This window comes from Musca autumnalis, unplaced genomic scaffold, assembly GCF_047663935.1.
Source record: "Musca autumnalis isolate F117 unplaced genomic scaffold, ASM4766393v1 scaffold_3, whole genome shotgun sequence".
Lineage (NCBI taxonomy): Eukaryota > Metazoa > Arthropoda > Insecta > Diptera > Muscidae > Musca > Musca autumnalis.
This window is the reverse complement of record NW_027411866.1, coordinates 146185253-146209596: the sequence shown is the minus strand read 5'-3', so window position 1 is coordinate 146209596 and position 24344 is coordinate 146185253. Positions and strand designations below refer to the sequence as shown.

The 24344-nt window shown below is 34.1% G+C and overlaps 1 protein-coding gene across 9 annotated transcripts in view; it reads left to right on the top strand.

Annotated features, from left to right (window-relative positions):
- LOC141397880 (uncharacterized) overlaps positions 1–19204 on the top strand; it is an 81173-nt gene extending 61969 nt beyond the window's left edge. For 3 of the 9 annotated variants that reach the window (XM_073974713.1, XM_073974710.1, XM_073974711.1), the window contains exons 2-4: positions 7085–7431; positions 13900–14344; positions 18079–19204. In XM_073974713.1, the coding sequence (XP_073830814.1) occupies positions 7379–7431; positions 13900–14344; positions 18079–18324 (744 nt within the window). In that variant the 5' untranslated portion in view covers positions 7085–7378 and the 3' untranslated portion in view covers positions 18325–19204. Of the gene's footprint in view, positions 1–5680; positions 7432–13899; positions 14345–18078 lie in introns of those variants that run through there. The other 6 variants (XM_073974718.1, XM_073974716.1, XM_073974717.1 and 3 more) reach the window with 4 other exon arrangements.
- The last annotated feature ends 5140 nt before the right edge of the window (positions 19205–24344 follow it).

Sequence of the window (24344 nt, the reverse complement as noted above, 5' to 3'; positions counted from 1 at the left end):
TATTTTTTAAGGGAAATATTATTTTTAACGAGTTTTTTTTTTTTTTTTTGATTAATGAAAAAAGACAAGTAACTTTTGTTTATAAAGTTTTTTGGCAAAAATTAAACCAACAAAAGGATAATTTTTAAAATATTTTTTGGAACCACCTAAAAGTGTAATTTTTAATTTTATTTTATTTATTAATGTTATTGGAACAACCACAGAGAGGTTTTTTTTTAATATTTTTTGTAACCACCCAAGAGTGTCTTTTTAATTTGGAATATCTTTACTAACTTACTTAGCTGGCCCATTACAGAACATTTGTTCTATAGGCCGAACTAAGAAGAGATTTCCATTCCTCTCTATTTGTTGCTTCGCACTCTGGAATACCGCGCCTTTTCATCTCATCATCCACTTGTTTGCGCCATCTATTCCTTGGCCTGCCAATTCTGCATGCACCGCCAAGCTGTCCGTATTCATACGCCTTTTTAGCGGGTTCATCATCGCTCATTCTTATGATATGGCCTAGCCAACGCTATAGCTGCATCTCGATACGTTTAACTATATTGATGTCGTTGTATAGCAGATACAGCTCGTGGTTCATGCGACGTCGATATTCACCGTCAACGCAGATTGGTCCGTAGATCTTTCGAAGAATTTTTCTCTCAAACACACTAAGCACTGCCATGTCCGCTTGCGCAAGTACCCAGGCTTCGGAGCCATACATCAGCACGGGTAGTATCAGTGTTTTGTAGAGCGTTATTTTTGTTTGACGAGATGTGGCTGTGTTTTTAAACTGCTTACTTAAACCAAAGTAGCATCTGTTGGCCAATACAATTCTTCTTTTTATTTCACAACTGATGTCGTTTGTTGTGTTTACGAAGCTGCCGTGGTAGACGAAGTCTTTTACTACCTCAATATTATAGGAACCAACATCCACAGTCGGTCCGAGCTCAATGGATGCATTGCGCGCCGACACCATCAACTTGGTCTTCTCACCGTTTACCGCCAGACCCACTTTAGCAGATTCTCCTTCGACCTTTATAAAGGTATCAGTTACTTCTTTTACTGATCGTCCCATGATGTCTATATCATCAGCATAAGCAAGTGACATGTGGCTATTGGTGTAGATTGTGCCACTTCTTTTCACGATTGCCTCTCGTATAACCTTTTCTAGCAGGATGTTGAAGAGGTCACACGAAAGGCTGTCTCCTTGTCTGAAACCTCTTTTGGTACCAAACTCTTCGGAGAGGTTCTTTCCTATTTTAACTGAGGACCTCGTGTCAGTTAAAGTCATTTTACAAAGCCGGATGAGCTTTGCGGGGATACCAAATTCTGACATGGCTTGGAATACCTTTGAACGCAGCGGGCTGTCGAAGGCTGCTTTATAATTGACAAAAAGGTGGTAGGTGTCGATCTGCATCTCTTGGGTCTTCTCCAGGATTTGCCGCAGGGTAAATATCTGGTCAATGGTGGACTTGCCAGGTCTAAAGCCGCATTGGTATGGTCCAATTATTTCGTTGACCATGGGCTTTAGTCGTTCGCACAATATCCCTGACACGATCTTGTAGGCAATAGGGAGTAGACTTATGCCCCTATAGTTAGAGCATACAGTCTTATCTCCCTTCTTGTGGACGGAGCACAGGATACTCAGGTTCCAGATACTCGTTCTTCCTGCCAGATGGTGCTAACTAGCTGATGAATACACCTTATCAGCGTGTCGCCTCCGATTTTGAACAGCTCGGCTGGTAAGCCATCGGCCCCTACTGCCTTATTATTCTTCAGCCGATTTATTGTTGTCTTTACCTCATCTTGGCTGGGCGGTATACATTCAATACCATCTTCTGGGATTGGGACTGTGGTATCTTCGTCGTCTTCGCTGCTATTGGATACCAAGAGATTTGAAAAATGTTATTTCCATATCCTGACTACACTATCTGTATCAGTTACCAAATTACCTTGCTGGTCTCTACAGGAGGATGTGCCTGTACCAAAGCCATCAGTTTGATGCTTGACTCTTTGGTAGAATTTTCGGACTTCATTCTGGCTCCTGTACATCTCGATTTTTTTACACTCCCGCTTTTCCATCTCTCTCTTTTTCCTGCGGAAAAGACGTTTCTCCTCTCTCTCCTTTTCTCCCTGTATCTCTCTCGTGCGCTACGCGTTGCTACGGATTGTAAAGTAGCCCTATATACCGCATTTTTCTCTTCGGTGGCAGCACGACACTCCTCATCATACCATGGATTCCTTGGTGGAGGTCTCTGGTATCCAAGTATGGATTTTGCGGCTGTTTGCATGGAGTGGGCAATGCTTTGCCATTGCGCTGATATGTTATCGGGATGAGGAGTGCTTTGATTAAGCAATTGAGCTAGTTGAGTGGAATATGCTGTGGCTATATGTTGTGATTGCAGCATACCGATGTCTAACTTTCGTTTTGTGTCTGTTCGTACTTTGTTTGCTACGTTTAAGCGGGTGTGTACCTTTGCTGCAACAAGGTAGTGGTCCGAATCAATGTTTGCGCCTCGGAACGATCGTACATCCAACACGCTCGATGAATGTCTTCCATCTATCACAACATGATCAATTTGGTTTCTTGTTTTCTGATCTGGAGACAGCCAGGTCCGAGATGATTAAATTTGGTACTGCTAACTACCATGTTTTTTGCAGCTGCAAAGTCTATCAGCCTCATACCATTGTCAGATGTTTCACTGTGGAGACTGAATTTCTCGACTGTTGGGCCAGAGATATTCTCCTTTCCAATTTTGGCATTATAATCGTCTAGAATGATTTTAATGTCATGGGCGGGGCAACGGTCATATGTTTCTTCTAAGCGCTCGTAAAATATATCTTTGGTCTGTTCGTCCTTTTCTTCAGTGGCAGCATGAGCGCAAATAAAGCTGATGTTGAAGAATTTAGCTTTTATTCGAATTGCAGCAAGTCTTTCATTCACTGGGGTGAAGCTGGATACCAGATGTTTTAGTCTCCGACTAACTACGAATCCGCAACCGAACTCATGCTTTACGTCATGGCAGCTATAATACAGTGCGTCACCTTTAGGTGTTGTTGTGACGCCTTTCCCATTCCATCGTATTTCCTGTATGGCAGTAATATCGGTCTTGTACTTTTCAAGTACGTCTGCCAATGCGAAGACTGCACCTTCTCTATAAAGAGTGCAAACATTCCAGGTGCAGATTCGCAGATCATGGTCCTTAAAACGTTTGCGGGGTTCGTCAACTTTAGAGGGGTTTGTTTTTCTTTTCTTTCGTTTTTTCATAGTAGGCTGTTTTTTTCTAGGGGAGGGTTACTAACCCGACGCCCAACTGCGCTACTACGACCGCAGATCGCAAACGTATAATTTTTAAAATATTTTTGAAACCACCAAAGAGGGCAATAATCGTGGAGTTTTTATGATTTTTAGCAATAACTAAAGAGGATTTTCCCTGTTTTTAATAGCCACCAAAGAGGACAATAGAAGTGATTTTTTGCGATTTTCAGTTTTAGGAACAATCAAAGGGCCAAGAGATGTTTTTCTGAGGTCATCAGACTTGACTTTCTTAATCACTTTTTTTTTCAGAAAATATACCAAAAATAAACTTATCCTCAGTTCCGTATAACTTTGGCAACTTTAAACCCCCTGTCATTACAAATTACTTCCATCCAATTTCACAAATATGGCAAAATGATTCCATTCAATTGGACATCCCGTCAGCTAAACAGCCTATTTAGGTTATTTAATGGCGAAATGAAAATATGCGGAAATATGTCAACTCTTTTTTTTTGTGTTTGTTGCTCTTCTTACAAAAGAACAATAACAATAAAACTACAAAACTTTATGGGTTATTACCCTGATTATGGACAGTTTAAGCAACCACATTTGTACAATCATCATCATCATCATTGTCATCATCATAATCATTACGGCTCGTTGATCTTTATCAACTCTACTCCTCCATACATGTATGCAAATAAATTTTACAATAAGAGTGTGTCGGAGCGTACAGTGTGCACAACAAACAAGAACCAACAGATACAGCCTTATAAGGCTGGATATAGGTACTACGTCCGTTTGCAGCATGTTCGGCCGACGATGTACTGTCGCTCGGTCTATCTTAATAGCTTTTATTGTATTTACGATGTCATTTGATGATAGATAAGCTCAAAAAGCACAAAAACTGCATGCATGTAAGTTGACGAGTCACTCATTGTCATAATGCTAGTTGTTGTCATCATCATCATTGTCGTCATACTCCACTGGCTTGGCTGGCTGCCTGGCTCCACCACTCCAACAATCCATGCGAATTCTAAGTGAATTTGAAACGTTTCTCTGGTGTACTTGTCTCAAATTGTGTTTTTTAATCTGACATTTGTGATCGCCAACACAACAGTGCAATCAATGTGTTGGTGTTGTAGTTGTTGCTATTTGTTCTCCCCGTTGCAATAGCTCTGATAACAACGAAAAGGTCAGATGATGTTAAAGCATAGTAGAATGCAGATAATTCCGGAATGAATAGTGTTGCTGGGTTGCTAGCTTAAAATTAGAACTCGATGTCGAATAGTAACTGAACGGTAGAGAGCCGGATAGAAAGACATGTCTGAGAGTTAGTGGAAATGTGACGAAGTATGAGTGGTGGGTAGTAACATGAAGCCTTGGTTTCTTAGTGTGGATCGTTTAGTTAAAAGTTATGCAGTGGGAAAATTGTGAAAAAATGGAGTATGAAGTAGCTAAAAGAATGACGAAGTAGAGACTTTAGGGGTGAGAATGAAGTAGCCCATACTTTATTGTGAAACGCAAATCTATGGTAGTGCTAAGAATCTTAAAAAAAATTTTTAAAAAATCCACGCTTATTGTCATTGTAAGGTGGTCGAAAAATCTTTAAAAAATCCACGCTTATTGTCATTGTAAGGTGGTCGAAAAATCTTTAAAAAATCCACGCTTATTGTCATTGTAAGGTGGTCGAAAAAATCTTTAAAAAATCCACGCTTATTGTCATTGTAAGGTGGTCGAAAAAATCTTTAAAAAATCCACGCTTATTGCCATTGTAAGGTGGTCGAAAAAATCTTTAAAAAATCCCCGCTTATAGTCATTGTAAGGTGGTCGAAAAAATCTTTAAAAAAACCCCGCTTATTGTCATTGTAAGGTGGTCGAAAAAATCGTTAAAAAATCCACGCTTATTGTCATTGTAAGGTGGTCGAAAAAATCGTTAAAAAATCCACGCTTATTGTCATTGTAAGGTGGTCGAAAAAATCTTTAAAAAATCCACGCTTATTGTCATTGTAAGGTGGTCGAAAAAATCTTTAAAAAATCCACGCTTATTGTCATTGTAAGGTGGTCGAAAAAATCTTTAAAAAATCCACGCTTATTGTCATTGTAAGGTGGTCGAAAAAATCTTTAAAAAATCCACGCTTATTGTCATTGTAAGGTGTTCGAAAAAATCTTTAAAAAATCCACGCTTATTGTCATTGTAAGGTGTTCGAAAAAATCTTTAAAAAATCCACGCTTATTGTCATTGTAAGGTGTTCGAAAAAATCTTTAAAAAATCCACGCTTATTGTCATTGTAAGGTGTTCCAAAAAATCTTTAAAAAATCCACGCTTATTGTCATTGTAAGGTGGTGCAAAAAATCTTTAAAAATCCACGCTTATTGTCATTGTAAGGTGGTGCAAAAAATCTTTAAAAAATCCACGCTTATTGTCATTGTAAGGTGGTGCAAAAAATCTTTAAAAAATCCACGCTTATTGTCATTGTAAGGTGGTCCAAAAAATCTTTAAAAAATCCACGCTTATTGTCATTGTAATGTGGTCCAAAAAAACTTTAGTAAATCTCCATATTGACATTATAAGGTGGCTCCTAAAAATTTCTAAAAAAAAATCCCATTTGCTTGGGGCGTTTCTGTAACTAAGAAGATCACTTGTGAGCCAATTTATTATCACAAATTATAATATCCACTATTACATCACTATGGCAACGGTTTTTTTTTACTAGACCTGAATTGCTAAATCGTTTGCTTATCACATGACTTACATGTGAGCTGTAGTTGTATTCCCCTCTTTTGAAGGCAATTTGTTCTAGAATTTATGAAAGCTAAATAAGTTTATTCGCCCTTACAACAATCATCTATCTGTCTTATCACTTATGAGTGATGACTTGAAGCATCTAAAAAATAAATAAATCTCAACTATTTTTAGTCTGTAAATAAGTGCAATAATATATGCAGCAATAAGGTAGAGTGATAGGCGGACGGCCACTCAGCAATGAGCAACGGAAAAGATAAATAAGTAGTGCAGCTTTACGTTAGTCCATCAACGTCATTAAGAATGCTCAGCTTTTTTGTTCTTTTTCTAAGATTCCAAAAGTAAATTTAGAAAAAAAGTTGAATATTTACATTGAGATGCCTGAATGTTATACTGCAAATAATTAGGATATGGGCATTTATTTTTAAGAAAATGTGTTTTTCAGGACTCCCATTTGCTATATAAATGTATACAAAATCGTATTGAATTGTCTCCTACTGATATTCGACACCTTCATAGAAAATAAAAATCCTATGTACGACACTATCTATACCTTTAGAAATCAATTTATGACTCAAACTTCAACTTCATTCACATATCAACTCTCCACAATTAACTCTCCACAATGAAAATTTATATTTCTACAATATCTGTATTTCACAACTATTTCAATAAAAACAACTACTAATTTCCAAATCGATCTCACCGCCAAGGTTTATAAAAATTGCAAACCTTACACTTCTAATTAAAACTCAATAAAAATCGAAATCTTTAACATTGTCATCACTATTTAGCGAATACTTTGTGTGACCGACCCCGCCAATACCTGTAGAAATTCACACGACTGTAATTACAGCAACAAATGGGTGGACAGCTACAGTAGATAACTGGCAATCATTTGACATCCTCTCTTTCTCAAACGATTGTAGCGTATTTGAACTTGTCACATGAGTAATAAACTGAACAACAACGACGACAGCAACAATAAAAATCTTAAGAATAACTATAAATATTAATAAAAATAAAAAAATATTAATTCTTAAAAGCTGTTGACAGCAACAAAAAATAATAACTAGAGAAATGTTTATTTTTAGATCGCCCAAGTATTTTTAAAAATAATATAAAAAAAGCTATGCAAATAAATAATCATTCAACAATTAGGCAAAAGGTCTGAGAAAAAATCTTAAAAGTGATAAATTTTAATTAAAAACGTTTAAATAAAAACTTGTGTTAATAAATTAATTAAATATGCAGAGGTTGTGATATCAATCAAAATGGAATGAAATATAAGCAAACAAGTGCAATGAATTAACAAATGAGAAAAACAAAACATATTTATTTGTGAAAAAAATTCAATACATTTCGGAAAATAACAAAATCATTTCAAAATGCGTGTAAGCCTACCCGGAGATTTGCTGATACAAACAGCGTTTGACCCAAGGTAAACAGCAGAACAACAAAAAAATATGTGTGCCAAATTTTATAGTCTATAGTTTATAGTGTGATAAACAAGTTGAAAAGAACAAGTGCGTTCAGCTTATGATTGTACAAAAAAAAAAAAAAAAAAAAAAAAAACAATAATAGGAGTGATTGACATAAATGTAAAATAAAAACGGGGTTTGGCAGCGTCGAACTTTGTATATCATCAACCTAAAATACAGTATGCAAAACCCATATTCGAACACCGTTCGTCTACAAATATATAGCACTTTGGACCACGGGACATTCCTGAATATTTTCTGAAAATTGCATGAAATTAGGTTTAGTAGTTTTGGAAAAAAATGTATTGAAAAGAGTGGGTGTGGTCATCAATTTCAAAATATAATGTATTTATTTATATTGCCTCCCAAAATTTAATCTGAAACCGTTATAATCATAAGTTTGGCTCATACACATAGCGTTTAAAAGAAAGGCGTGGGGAAAGTACTCCACTCCTCCGAAATTCATAAAAAATACATAACAACGGCAAACCTTGAGCTTTTGCTGCAAATTTGATGGAAATAGTTTCAGTAGTATTCGAAATATAACATATGTATTTAAAAAAGCAGGCGTGGTCGGGTCTTTAGGCCCCAAAGAAGTACCTAGATTGTAGATTAATTCGCAAATTTTTAAACAGATACTATCGTAATTTTGGCAAATATAGCGTTTTTAAATATCGCATAGGGGAGGTATCCCGCCCCCTCTGGAATTCAATAAAATATGTAGCCTGTTTTCGGGGCCATCCCTGTACATTCCCTGACAATTTCAGGAAAATCGGTTCAGTAGTTTTTGTAGAAAAAATTTAAATTGACAATTGAAAAAAGTGGGCGTGGTAATATTTTCTTTCAATAAAAACCTATGTTGGGTTCTGATGATCATTTCAAAAAAAATTATCCAAATTGGTATAGCCGTTCTCAACTGATGCCATTACCAACGAACGACATTTGATTTTTATTTATATACATAGATATAACATTTTTAAAGAGATAGGGTATAGGGGAAGTACACCCCCCCCCCCTCCCAAATTCAATAAAATTTGTAGCTCATTTTAACTGGGGGTCATCCCTGTACATTCCCTGACAATTTCAGAAAAATCGGTTCAGTAATTTTTTTTCTCTCAGCATTTATGCTAACGAGGGTATATCGTCACTTGAAATGCCCAAAGACGTAACCCTCAAAGGGTATATCGTCACTTGAAATGCCCAAAGACGTAACCCTCGTTAGCATAAATGCTGAGAGAAAAAAAATTACTGAACCGATTTTTCAGGTGACGATATACACGTTCATACGGGCAAAATGTACCTAATCGAAATAATGGTTTTAGACCCCAAGTATGTTTGGACGAAATGTGTTTCAGACAATTTGGAGTTGATTTAGCCATGTCCGTCTGTCTGTCTGGCTGGCTGGAGCGCACGATATCTCTCGAACGGATCAACCGATTGGGTCCAAAATTTGGCTTTCGTAATATTTTGTTCAAACTTAGTTTAAGTTCGAAGATGGGTTATATCGATCCACTCCTTCCGGTACCTCCCCCACTAAAGTTCGGAAATGTTCGGAAAATTTGTGCGCACGATAACTCTTAAAGGAAGTAACCGATTTGGTCCATACTTTGTATATCGTAAACTTTCTAACAGGGTTAGATAAGGTTCCAATATGGACTCGATTGGTCCATTCCTTCGGGTACCTCCCACACAAAATTTCGGAAAAGTTCGGTTTAGAACCTGGTCTAGAATCGCTTTGATTTTTGTTGCGGCAACTTGTATTCACCGCCTCCTATACGACGGTGCAAGGTTCATCTAGAGGAAGTCCATACTTCCTGAGAAAGTAGCCTTAAACCCCGCGAAAAACCCCTATGACACCGTATGTAATGGTGACTCTCGAACGGATCTGCCGATTCAGTCCAAAATTTGGCTTTCGTAATATTTTTTCCAAACATAGTTTACGTTCGAAGATAATCCAAATCGGTCCATTCCTTCAGATACCTCCCCCACAAAAGTTCAAATATATTCAGAAAAATTGTGCGCACGATAACTCTTGAATTGAGTGAACGATTTGGTCCATACTTTACCCATGTTAATCTTCGTCTACCAGATATAGATCAGGTTTAAATATGGACTATATTTGTCCACTACCTCGGGTACCTCCCACACAAAATTTCGGATAGGTTAACTTTAAGACCTGCTATCTCAATTACCCACTGAAATGACTAGTGTGCCCAATATATATCAAAAAGATATGACTCTCAAAATCAGATCCACTTCCTATGTCGTATATTCCTTTAAGTATCCCCTCCGCAAAACTTTAATCCTAATCCACATTATCGTCGGCAAGTTCAAAGGTACAAAATGGCCACAAAATTCTGAAAAGACCCGAAATATATTCGATCAATTCACATAGGCTGAGGGTAATCTCTGTCGGCAAAGCCGACTGATACTTTTTTTACTTGTTTTTACTTGATTTTGCTCAACTTCAATTTCTTCCCCAAAGAACCTCATTACGTATCAGTATTATCAACACTTATACGCCACAATACCCTGGAAGCTACCGCTGGCTTCTTTCCTTATACATATATCCAAAAAAACAAGATTTTAGCTTAGGTAATTTTAAAGATTCAGGTGCAAGTTCATTGCCAAAATGAAGTATTTACAAATCTATCTTTCCTGATTGCTTACTAATTTTACCATAGAGTATGTTAGATTGATCAGCACATTATATGATAATGCCGGCATATAAGCGTCGTTGAAACGTCTTAGTGTGGTAGTTCCTATGGATGAAGAAAAAAAACTTAAAGCAAACAAGTAAGAAAGTATCAGTCAGCTGTGCTGACCGAGATATACCCTCAGCCACTGAAAAAAAAACACAATAATCTCAATTTTGCTAAAAAATACATGGAATCTGCAGGTACTCTAATGTGGGGCAATACCAAATCATCGACGCATACAAACTATTTTTAGACAACTCGAAATACATATTAAATAACGTTAAACTAAGTTTGGAAGAAATTTTTGAAAAGTTCTAGAGTTATCTTGCGCAATAAGAATTTTAGTTTGTGCTGGCAGGGTTTTTTGAGCTTTTGGACCATTATCTCAGGAAGTATGGACTTACTCCGGAAAATATTGTACCGTTGTAAATGGGGTCAATAGGACAACCTACTAAAAAAAGAATCAAAACGATCCAAGAGGAACTTTAAATTCGCTTTTCCTCAAATTGCCATTTTGGTTTGTGCCGTCTGGGTTTCTTAGAGTTATTAGGTCAATATCTCAGGAAGTATAGACTTGCGCGGAAAAAAAATATACCGACGTAAAGGGAGTCGCAAGGACAACCTTCTGAAAAAAATTTCAGAACGATCCGAAAAGAGCTCTGAAACTTCACTCTATACGAATTTGGTGTGGGACGTACCAGAAGGAGTGGTACGACATAGTCCATGTTCCAACCTGATACATGAATGGATGAAGTAATACGATGTGCAAAGTTTGGATCAATCAGAAACACCCTGCGAGAAGTATCTTGCGGATTTGTCTTTAGGTGGCTGCCGTCAGAAACTTTTTTTTGAGGAAGTATGGACTTGCGCCCGAAAAAAAATTGTACCGTCGTAAAGGGAGCCGTAAGGACAACCTGTTAAAAAAAAGTTCAGAACGATCCGAGAAGAGCTCTTAAACTGCACTCTATACGAATTTGGTGTGGGAGGTACCCGAAGGAGTGGACCGATATAGTCCATATTCCAACCTGATACATGACTGGATTAAATAATACGTTGTGCAAAGTCTGCACCAATCAGAAACTCCTTTCGAGATTTATCTTGCAGATTTGCCATTTTGGTTTGTGCCGTCAGGGTTTCTTGGAGTTTTTAGGCCAATATCTCAGGAAGTAAGGACTTGCGCGGAAAAAAATTGTACCTACGTAAAGAGAGTCGCAAGGACAACCTGCTGAAAAAAAATTTCAGAACGATCCGAGAAGAGCTCTTAAACTTCACTCTATAATTTGGTGTGGGAGGTACCCGAAGGAGTGGGCCGGTACAGTCCATTTTCGAACCCTATCTATGTCTGGAAGGAATAATACGATGTGCAAAGTTTGGATCAATCAGAAACTCGCTGCGAGAAGTATCTTCCGGATTTGCCATTTTGGTGGCTGCCGTCAGAAACTTTTTCTTGGAGCTTTTAGGCCCTTATCTCAGGAAGTATGGACTTGCGCCCGAAAAAATTTGTAACGTCGTAAAGGGAGCCACAAGGACAGCCTACTGAAAAAAATTCAAAACGATCCGCGAGGTGCTCTTAAACTTCACTTTATCCGAATTTTGTGTGGGAGGTACCCGAAGGAGTGGACCGATGTTGTCCATATTCGAAACCTATCTATGTCTGGAAGGAATAATATGATGTGCAAAGTTTGGACCAAAGCGATAATTCCCTTCGAGAGTTATCGTTCACACCATTTTACATAAAAATTTAGAAACCGAAGGAGTGAACCGATATGGACTAAGTTTGGACAAAATATTACGATACCCAAAATTTGGTTCGAATCGGTTGATTCCTTCGAGAGTTATCGTGCGCACCAGCCAGACAGACGGACGGACATGGCTAATCGACTGCAAACTGTCTGAAACGAATATCGTCCAAACATACTTGGGGTCTAAAACCGTTATTTCGATGAGGCACATTGTTTGTTGTATCATAGTGTATATACCCTTTGAGGGTATACAAATATCTTCTAACCGTTTGTAAATCGGTTATGTAAATGGTGAAGAGAACCAAAGGAACTGTAAAAAGTTGAATATAAATTGTGCCAGATGTAATCCTGAATATTGTGCGCATGGGTAGGAATTTGAAGAATAGACTCAAAGATGAAAGAAAATCCGATATATAAAAATTGCAAAACTATTTAAAAGCTTGGATATTACTGTGCGACATGAACAAGTTGATCTTATTTTGACACCGAAGCATGATAGAAGATCAAAAAAAAAGAAAGATGGCATGAGTGTCGACATTTTTCCCCATCACTTGCACTTTTGCGGTTATGGACCCACAAAGGCTTAATGTCTTGTTGTCAGGCTCATATCATCTAAACCGTCGTTAAGAATTTTAATTAACTCTCGGAGACAAACTTGTAGCTCTTTTGTTTAAAAGAACAGAAATCGGGAACATATAAAATCCATCAAACATCATCTTCCAATTGATAAACTTAGGCCATGCTTATATTATAGCCTTTTGCGACGTATACGCAAAGGAATTGCCATTTGAAACCCAGTGGGTTTGTTAAATCCGGTTATATATAAAAATACTATAAGACTGATTTTCGTCAGAAAAAAAAAACAACATAATTGTGTACGTGTATTATCCACACTCATATATATCGATTCAAATTCATCTTTCTTCATAATTTTTGTTAATTGTTTATATTGTGCTCTTAAGGCACACTGTATTCATCTACACTTGAGATATTCAATCTCTTGAAAATTTGCTTCTAAATCTTCTTCTCGTAAAAAAAACAATCAATACACATTTCCGTAAAATTTGCCAAAAATCGCCATCAAAGCAAATCTCACTCTAGCCAACCACTTGAGGTAAAATTCCCACATTAAAACAAAGGCAGGCAGGCACTCGACAGAACAAATTGCAAAATCATTTAAATGCACACACTGCAACAACAACAAAAACGTCTCAAATTAATTCTTGAGTTTGTTTTGTGGATAAACAAATGCGGCAATAAAAGACAAACGAAATCAAACAATGAATAAATTATCAACAAATAATTAATTATTTGCGCATTCTACAAAGCAAATAAAGACCGACCAGAAGTTTTGGTTTTTTTTTTCACTACCACGCCCTCACTCACATGATGGCGGCGATGATGACAATTGTAATAGACGAAACACAAGGCACGCAGACAGACAGACAACCGGGCCAGCAAAAACAACCATATGTGTAAATGATGAATGATCAAAAGTGCGCTCAGGTGATAACTAAACGTGATCTTAACGACAAAAACTTTAATTTGCCACAACGTAATTAGCAAACACAGGGCTAAGCTTTGACAAACATTTAACCTAGTTAACCCTTAGAAGAGAAATTTTTGGCTGGTCCAATTCGCTTTAAGAATTTAATTTAAAAAAATAAATAAATAATGTAAATTTATGTGGTTCTGGTAAAAGTATCTTCAAATGCAAGGGACATACGGATCTCATGTTAAGGTGCAGAGCTATAAATATCCTGCAAAGACCCCTTGGAGGTTCGTTTTAGGGTTAATATTAATTGCATTTTAATTACAAACGTTTTATCTGCTATTTTTATTTTCTAAGAAGGAAACAACAACCTCTCTCTCTCAGACACACACACCATCACCACCCTTCACACACACATCGTAGACGTAATAAAAGATGATTTCCATATTAATAGTTCTCATTACATGTTTCTGTTTCTACTTTTGTTCATTACAGCATGGTACTGCAAAATCACAACACAATCCAGGCACGTACTGTAACACTGACAAGCGTTAATCGCACTGGCAGCAGCACAATCACCACTAGTACCAACACCAGTGCCACATTGCACGCCACCTCAGAGGATTCTACCAGCTCCCAACCCACCATTTACAGAATGAATCAACAGCGGCCAATTATTGATTTGTTGGTGGCCATGATTGCGGTACCCATACTAATATTATGTGCCCTGCAATTGGAAAAGAATCTGCACGATATGGCCAATAGTCCAGAGAGTAGGTGGCTTGTCTTTGCCCTCGGTATTGGTATGCTAATTGTTAGTGTAATTATTTGTGGCTATGTAACGCATCGCATGGGGGTATGCATATGGGCGGGACCCATTGATGAGACGGGCAATCGTGTAGGCAGCAGCAGCTCAACAAATGGAAGAGGTGTAACACATGTAAGTATATATAAATACATACATACGTAAATAGTGTTAATTGAGAGTGAAGAGTAATTAAAAAATAATATTTGGTGTCGAATTAGGTGTGCGGAAAAAGTGAAAGAAGAGAACGAAAAAAATCAAGTCATCCAGTCCTCTGTGAAATTTCATAAGGCAATGTTTTACCGAAAGTCGGTGATGACGTATAAGTGTTGGCAATACTTATACGCCCCAGTATCAGAGCTAAGAAATGTTGACAATAGACATTTTGACAAAATTAAACGTGCATTTTTTAAACAACATTTTTCAAAAACGTTCACAACTCTAAACTTGGATTTTTAACAATATTTTTCAAAGACTTCCCGTTACCTAAACGTGGATTTTTTAAAGAATATTTTTCAAAGACTTCCCGTTACCTAAGCGTGGATTTTTTAAAGAATATTTTTCAAAGACTTCCCGTTGCCTAAACGTGGATTTTTTAAGAATATTTTTCAAAGACTTCCCGTTACCTAAACGTGGATTTTTTAAAGAATATTTTTCAAAGACTTCCCGTTACCTAAACGTGGACTTTTTAAAGAATATTTTTCAAAGACTTCCCTTTACCTAAACGTGGATTTTTTAAAGAATATTTTTGAAAGACTTCCCGTTACCTTAACGTGGATTTTTTAAAGAGTATTTTTCAAAGACTTCCCGTTACCTAAACGTGGATTTTTTAAAGAATATTTTTCAAAGACTTCCCGTTGCCTAAACGTGGATTTTTTAAAGAATATTTTCCAAAGACTTCCCGTTACCTAAACGTGGATGTTTTAAAGAATATTTTTCAAAGACTTCCCGTTACCTAAACGTGGATTTTTTAAAGAATATTTTTCAAAGACTTCCCTTTACATAAACGTGAATTTTTTAAAGAATATTTTTCAAAGACTTCCCGTTACCTAAACGTGGATTTTTTAAAGAATATTTTTCAAAGACTTCCCGTTACCTAAACGTGGATTTTTTAAAGAATATTTTTCAAAGACTTCACGTTACCTAAACGTGGATTTTTTAAAGAATTTTTTCAAAGACTTCCCGTTACCTAAACTTGGATTTTTTAAAGAATTTTTTTCAAAGACTTCCCGTTACCTAAACTTGGATTTTTTAAAGAATATTTTTCAAAGACTTCCCGTTACCTAAACGTGGATTTTTAAACAATATTTTTCAAAGACTTCCCGTTACCTAAACGTGGATTTTTTACAGAATATTTTTCAAAGACTTCCCGTTACCTAAACGTGGATTTTTTAAAGAATATTTTTCAAAGACTTCCCGTTACCTAAGCGTGGATTTTTTAAAGAATATTTTTCAAAGACTTCCCGTTGCCTAAACGTGGATTTTTTAAGAATATTTTTCAAAGACTTCCCGTTACCTAAACGTGGATTTTTTAAAGAATATTTTTCAAAGACTTCCCGTTACCTAAACGTGGACTTTTTAAAGAATATTTTTCAAAGACTTCCCTTTACCTAAACGTGGATTTTTTAAAGAATATTTTTGAAAGACTTCCCGTTACCTTAACGTGGATTTTTTAAAGAGTATTTTTCAAAGACTTCCCGTTACCTAAACGTGGATTTTTTAAAGAATATTTTTCAAAGACTTCCCGTTGCCTAAACGTGGATTTTTTAAAGAATATTTTCCAAAGACTTCCCGTTACCTAAACGTGGATGTTTTAAAGAATATTTTTCAAAGACTTCCCGTTACCTAAACGTGGATTTTTTAAAGAATATTTTTCAAAGACTTCCCTTTACATAAACGTGAATTTTTTAAAGAATATTTTTCAAAGACTTCCCGTTACCTAAACGTGGATTTTTTAAAGAATATTTTTCAAAGACTTCCCGTTACCTAAACGTGGATTTTTTAAAGAATATTTTTCAAAGACTTCACGTTACCTAAACGTGGATTTTTTAAAGAATTTTTTCAAAGACTTCCCGTTACCTAAACTTGGATTTTTTAAAGAATTTTTTTCAAAGACTTCCCGTTACCTAAACTTGGATTTTTTAAAGAATATTTTTCAAAGACTTCCCGTTACCTAAACGTGGATTTTTAAACAATATTTTTCAAAGACTTCCCGTTACCTAAACGTGGATTTTTTACAGAATATTTTTCAAAGACTTCCCGTTACCTAAACGTGGATTTTTTAAAGAATATTTTTCAAAGACTTCCCGTTACCTAAACGTGGACTTTTTAAAGAATATTTTTCAAAGACTTCCCTTTACCTAAACGTGGATTTTTTAAAGAATATTTTTGAAAGACTTCCCGTTACCTTAACGTGGATTTTTTAAAGAGTATTTTTCAAAGACTTCCCGTTACCTAAACGTGGATTTTTTAAAGAATATTTTTCAAAGACTTCCCGTTGCCTAAACGTGGATTTTTTAAAGAATATTTTCCAAAGACTTCCCGTTACCTAAACGTGGATGTTTTAAAGAATATTTTTCAAAGACTTCCCGTTACCTAAACGTGGATTTTTTAAAGAATATTTTTCAAAGACTTCCCTTTACATAAACGTGAATTTTTTAAAGAATATTTTTCAAAGACTTCCCGTTACCTAAACGTGGATTTTTTAAAGAATATTTTTCAAAGACTTCCCGTTACCTAAACGTGGATTTTTTAAAGAATATTTTTCAAAGACTTCACGTTACCTAAACGTGGATTTTTTAAAGAATTTTTTCAAAGACTTCCCGTTACCTAAACTTGGATTTTTTAAAGAATTTTTTTCAAAGACTTCCCGTTACCTAAACTTGGATTTTTTAAAGAATATTTTTCAAAGACTTCCCGTTACCTAAACGTGGATTTTTAAACAATATTTTTCAAAGACTTCCCGTTACCTAAACGTGGATTTTTTAAAGAATATTTTTCAAAGACATCCCCTTAACTAAACGTGGATTTTTTAAAGAATATTTTTCAAAGACTTCCCGTTACCTAAACGTGGATTTTTTAAAGAATATTTTTCAAAGACTTCCCGTTACCTAAACGTGGATTTTTTAAAGAATATTTTTCAAAGACTTCCCGTTACCTAAACGTGGATTTTTTAAAGAATATTTTTCAAAGACTTCCCCTTACTTTAACGTGGATTTTTTAAAGAATATTTTTCAAAGACTACCCGTTACCTAAACGTGGATTTTTTTAAAGACTATTTTTCAAAGACTTCCCCTTACCTTAACGTGGATTTTTTAAAGAATATTTTTCAAAGACTTCCCGTTACCTAAACGTGGATTTTTTAAAGAATATTTTTCAAAGACTTCGCGTTACCTAAACGTGGATTTTTTAAACAATATTTTTCATAGACTTCCCGTTACCTAAACGTGGATTTTTTAAAGAATATTTTTCAAAGACTTCCCGATCCTTAAACGTGGATTTTTTAAACAATATTTTTCAAAGACTTCCCGTTACCTAAACTTGGATTTTTAAAGGATATTTTTCAAAGACTTCCCGTTACCTAAACGTGGATTTTTTAAAGAATATTTTTCAAAGACTTCCCGTTACCTAAACGTGGATTTTTTAAAGAATATTTTTCAAAGACTTCCCGTTCCCTAAACGTGGATTTTTTAAAGAATATTTTTCAAAGACTTCCCGTTACCTAAACGTGGATTTTTTAAAGACTTCCCGTTACTTAAACGGGGATTTTTTAAAGAATATTTTTCAAAGATGTCCCTATCCCTAAACGTGGATTTTTTTAAGAATGTTATTCAATTATTTATTTCCCTCCTTTCTTTTCCTCCTTACAGATCAATTCCCAAAACGATATACTGCGAATTGTAGATTCACTGCCACCCAGCTATGATAGTGTGGTAAAGTTCGACATACCACCCCCACCATATGACTGCCTAGTTATTGATATGGAACAGTGCAAAGATGAGCAGGAGACACAGGATAAACCAAATGCAACGACGACAACAACATCGTCATCAACGGCGTCGACGACATCAACAACAACAGCCAACAGTGATACCTCGTCAACAGTTCACATGTAAACGAATACATTAACTAAAGAAACTTAATCCCTTGGGAGAGAGAATTGAAAAGAGATTGAAATAAATTTGAATTTTCTCGCGGAATAACGGGAAAAGCAAAATATTTCACCCTTAAAGCAATCAAAAAGTAAAGGGGAATGACTTTTTGACAAAAGGTCTTTTTTTTGTTCATCAATTATTTTTCTAAATAGATGCATTTTATTTTTTTACAAAAAAAAACTCTTTAGAATTTTTAGGAGTATTTGAGAATCAAAATATTTTATTTGCAATTCAAAACATTTAATTAGAATTCCAGAGATTTTGATTTGAATTTTAAATTTGGATAATTACAATTCAATGATTTTGAATTACAAATAAAATATTTTGATTTCCATGTTACGCCTGAAAACTTAGTTATTTTGCAAACAAAAAAATAAAATTTTGATTTATGAAAAAAAAAACAGAAGAATATATAGTATTTTTAGTTTATGTTTTATATATAAAACAAAATGTAATGCTTTCCATTCTTTGTTAAAACTTAAGTTTATATTGATCCCATCAATTTAAAGTATTTTTTAATAATTTAATTAAATTTCCTGTTAAGAATGCAGCAATTCACACACACACACACACCAATTTATCTAGTCCAAACACAATAAATTGTAAAATTTTCACTTCTACTTAAATAGAAATATGTAAATAATGTAAAAAACTGTGCAGAAAAAGAAACCAGCCAGCTAAAATATTTGTAAATTATTTGTAGTTAGTAAAATATATATTTAAACTAAAATTAAAATCGTTCTAAAATCATAGTTTTATGTTTTATATACTGAGATAATTCCTAAGTAGTTTTTTAACAATTATTAACGATTTTTTATTTAAGAAGATACAAAAAAACAAATGATGATAATGTACATATATAGTAGATAAATATAGTTTTTATATTTAAATGTAATAAATATAATCAAAAATTAAATTAAATTGTTTCTTATTCCGACAAAGGTCTATCCGGGCTATTAATGTACACTTTTTAAGGGCTATCAGGGCTACAAACGTTTCTAAAGAATATTTTTGAGTGAATATCACAACCACAAACTTGGATTTTTTAAACGATATTTTTGAGGGAATATTTTTTTTTTTAAACAATATTTTTGAGGGAATATCACAACCACAAACGTGGATTTTTAAAGAATATTTACGAGGGAATATCACAACCACAAACGTGGATTTTTTAAAGAATACTTTTGAGGGAATATCACAACCACAAATGTGGATTTTTTAAAGAATATCTTTGAAGGAATATCACAACCACAAACGTGGATTTTTTAAAGAATATTTTTGAGGGAATATCACAATCAGAAACGTGGATTTTTTAAAGAATATTTTTGAGGGAATATCACAACCACAAACGTGGATTTTTTAAACAATATTTTTGAGGGAATATCACAACCACAAACGTGGATTTTTTAAACAATATTTTAGAGGGAATATCACAACCACAAACGTGGATTTTTTAAAGAATATCCACAAACGTGGATTTTTTAAACAATATTTTTGAGGGAATATCACAACCACAAACGTGGATTTTTTTAAACAATATTTTTGAGGGAATATCACAACCACAAACGTGGATATTTTAAACAATATTTTTGAGGGAATATCACAACCACAAACGTGGATTTTTTAAAGAATATTTACGATAAAATATCACAAACACAAACGTGGATTTTTTAAACAATATTTTTGAGGGAATATCACAACCACAAACGTGGATTTTTTAAACAATATTTTTGAGGGAATATCACAACCACAAACGTGGATTTTTTAAACAATATTTTTGAGGGAATATCACAACCACAAACGTGGATTTTTTAAACAATATTTTTGAGGGAATATCACAACCACAAACGTGGATTTTTTAAACAATATTTTTGAGGGAACATCACAACCACAAACGTGGATTTTTTAAAGAATATTTTTGAGGGAATATCACAACCACAAACGTGGATTTTTTAAACAATATTTTTGAGGGAATATCACAACCACAAACGTGGATTTTTTAAACAATATTTTTGAGGGAATATCACAACCACAAACGTGGATTTTTTAAACAATATTTTTGAGGGAATATCACAACCACAAACGTGGATTTTTTAAACAATATTTTTGAGGGAATATCACAACCACAAACGTGGATTTTTTAAACAATATTTTTGAGGGAATATCACAACCACAAACGTGGATTTTTTAAACAATATTTTTGAGGGAATATCACAACCACAAACGTGGATTTTTTAAACAATATTTTTGAGGGAATATCACAACCACAAACGTGGATTTTTTAAACAATATTTTTGAGGGAATATCACAACCACAAACGTGGATTTTTTAAACAATATTTTTGAGGGAACATCACAACCACAAACGTGGATTTTTTAAAGAATATTTTTGAGGGAATATCACAACCACAAACGTGGATTTTTTAAACAATATTTTTGAGGGAATATCACAACCACAAACGTGGATTTTTTAAACAATATTTTTGAGGGAATATCACAACCACAAACGTGGATTTTTTAAACAATATTTTTGAGGGAATATCACAACCACAAACGTGGATTTTTTAAACAATATTTTTGAGGGAATATCACAACCACAAACGTGGATTTTTTAAACAATATTTTTGAGGGAATATCACAACCACAAACGTGGATTTTTTAAACAATATTTTTGAGGGAATATCACAACCACAAACGTGGATTTTTTAAACAATATTTTTGAGGGAATATCACAACCACAAACGTGGATTTTTTAAACAATATTTTTGAGGGAATATCACAACCACAAACGTGGATTTTTTAAACAATATTTTTGAGGGAATATCACAACCACAAACGTGGATTTTTTAAAGAATATTTTTGAGGGAATATCACAACCACAAACGTGGATTTTTTAAACAATATTTTTGAGGGAATATCACAACCACAAACATGGATTTTTTAAACAATATTTTTGAGGGAATATCACAACCACAAACGTGGATTTTTTAAACAATATTTTTGAGGGAATATCACAACCACAAACATGGATTTTTTAAACAATATTTTTGAGGGAATATCACAACCACAAACGTGGATTTTTTAAACAATATTTTTGAGGGAATATCACAACCACAAACATGGATTTTTTAAACCATATTTTTGAGGGAATATCACAACCACAAACATGGATTTTTTAAACAATATTTTTGAGGGAATATCACAACCACAAACGTGGATTTTTTAAAGAATATTTTTGAGGGAATATCACAACCACAAACGTGGATTTTTTAAACAATATTTTTGAGGGAATATCACAACCACAACCGTGGATTTTTTTAAAGAATATTTTTGAGGGAATATCACAACCACAAACGTGGATTTTTTAAAGAATATTTTTGAGGGAATATCACAACCACAAACGTGGATTTTTTAAACAATATTTTTGAGGGAATATCACAACCACAACCGTGGATTTTTTTAAAGAATATTTTTGAGGGAATATCACAACCACAAACGTGGATTTTTTAAAGAATATTTTTGAGGAAATATCACAACCACAAACATGGATTTTTTAAACCATATTTTTGAGGGAATATCACAACCACAAACATGGATTTTTTAAACAATATTTTTGAGGGAATATCACAACCACAAACGTGGATTTTTTAAACAATATTTTTGAGGGAATATCACAACCACAAACGTGGATTTTTTTAAAGAATATTTTTGAGGGAATATCACAACCACAAACGTGGATTTTTTAAAGAATATTTTTGAGGGAATATCACAACCACAAACGTGGATTTTTTAAAGAATATTTTTGAGGGAATATCACAACCACAAACATGGATTTTTTAAACCATATTTTTGAGGGAATATCACAACCACAAACATGGATTTTTTAAACAATATTTTTGAGGGAATATCACAACCACAAACGTGGATTTTTTAAACAATATTTTTGAGGGAATATCACAACCACAAACGTGGATTTTTTAAACAATATTTTTGAGGGAATATCACAACCACAAACGTGGATTTTTTAAAGAATATTTTTGAGGGAATATCACAACCACAAACGTGGATTTTTTAAAGAATATTTTTTAGGAAATATCACAACCACAAACATGGATTTTTTAAACCATATTTTTGAGGGAATATCACAACCACAAACATGGATTTTTTAAACAATATTTTTGAGGGAATATCACAACCACAAACATGGATTTTTTAAACCATATTTTTGAGGGAATATCACAACCACAAACATGGATTTTTTAAACAATATTTTTGAGGGAATATCACAACCACAAACGTGGATTTTTTAAACAATATTTTTGAGGGAATATCACAACCACAAACGTGGATTTTTTTAAAGAATATTTTTGAGGGAATATCACAACCACAAACGTGGATTTTTTAAAGAATATTTTTGAGGGAATATCACAACCACAAACGTGGATTTTTTAAAGAATATTTTTGAGGGAATATCACAACCACAAACGTGGATTTTTTAAAGAATATTTTTGAGGGAATATCACAACCACAAACGTGGATTTTTTAAACAATATTTTTGAGGGAATATCACAACCACAAACATGGATTTTTTAAACCATATTTTTGAGGGAATATCACAACCACAAACGTGGATTTTTTAAACAATATTTTTGAGGGAATATCACAACCACAAACGTGGATTTTTTAAACAATATTTTTGAGGGAATATCACAACCACAAACGTGGATTTTTTAAACAATATTTTTGAGGGAATATCACAACCACAAACGTGGATTTTTTAAACAATATTTTTGAGGGAATATCACAACCACAAACGTGGATTTTTTAAACAATATTTTTGAGGGAATATCACAACCACAAACGTGGATTTTTTAAACAATATTTTTGAGGGAATATCACAACCACAAACGTGGATTTTTTAAAGAATATTTTTGAGGGAATATCACAACCACAAACGTGGATTTTTTAAACAATATTTTTGAGGGAATATCACAACCACAAACGTGGATTTTTTAAAGAATATTTTTGAGGGAATATCACAACCACAAACGTGGATTTTTTAAACAATATTTTTGAGGGAATATCACAACCACAAACATGGATTTTTTAAACCATATTTTTGAGGGAATATCACAACCACAAACGTGGATTTTTTAAACAATATTTTTGAGGGAATATCACAACCACAAACGTGGATTTTTTAAACAATATTTTTGAGGGAATATCACAACCACAAACATGGATTTTTTAAACCATATTTTTGAGGGAATATCACAACCACAAACGTGGATTTTTTAAACAATATTTTTGAGGGAATATCACAACCACAAACGTGGATTTTTTAAACAATATTTTTGAGGGAATATCACAACCACAAACGTGGATTTTTTAAACAATATTTTTGAGGGAATATCACAACCACAAACGTGGATTTTTTAAACAATATTTTTGAGGGAATATCACAACCACAAACGTGGATTTTTTAAACAATATTTTTGAGGGAATATCACAACCACAAACGTGGATTTTTTAAACAATATTTTTGAGGGAATATCACAACCACAAACGTGGATTTTTTAAAGAATATTTTTGAGGGAATATCACAACCACAAACGTGGATTTTTTAAACAATATTTTTGAGGGAATATCACAACCACAAACGTGGATTTTTTAAAGAATATTTTTGAGGGAATATCACAACCACAAACGTGGATTTTTTAAACAATATTTTTGAGGGAATATCACAACCACAAACGTGGATTTTTTAAACAATATTTTTGAGGGAATATCACAACCACAAACGTGGATTTTTTAAACAATATTTTTGAGGGAATATCACAACCACAAACGTGGATTTTTTAAACAATATTTTTGAGGGAATATCACAACCACAAACGTGGATTTTTTAAACAATATTTTTGAGGGAATATCACAACCACAAACGTGGATTTTTTAAACAATATTTTTGAGGGAATATCACAA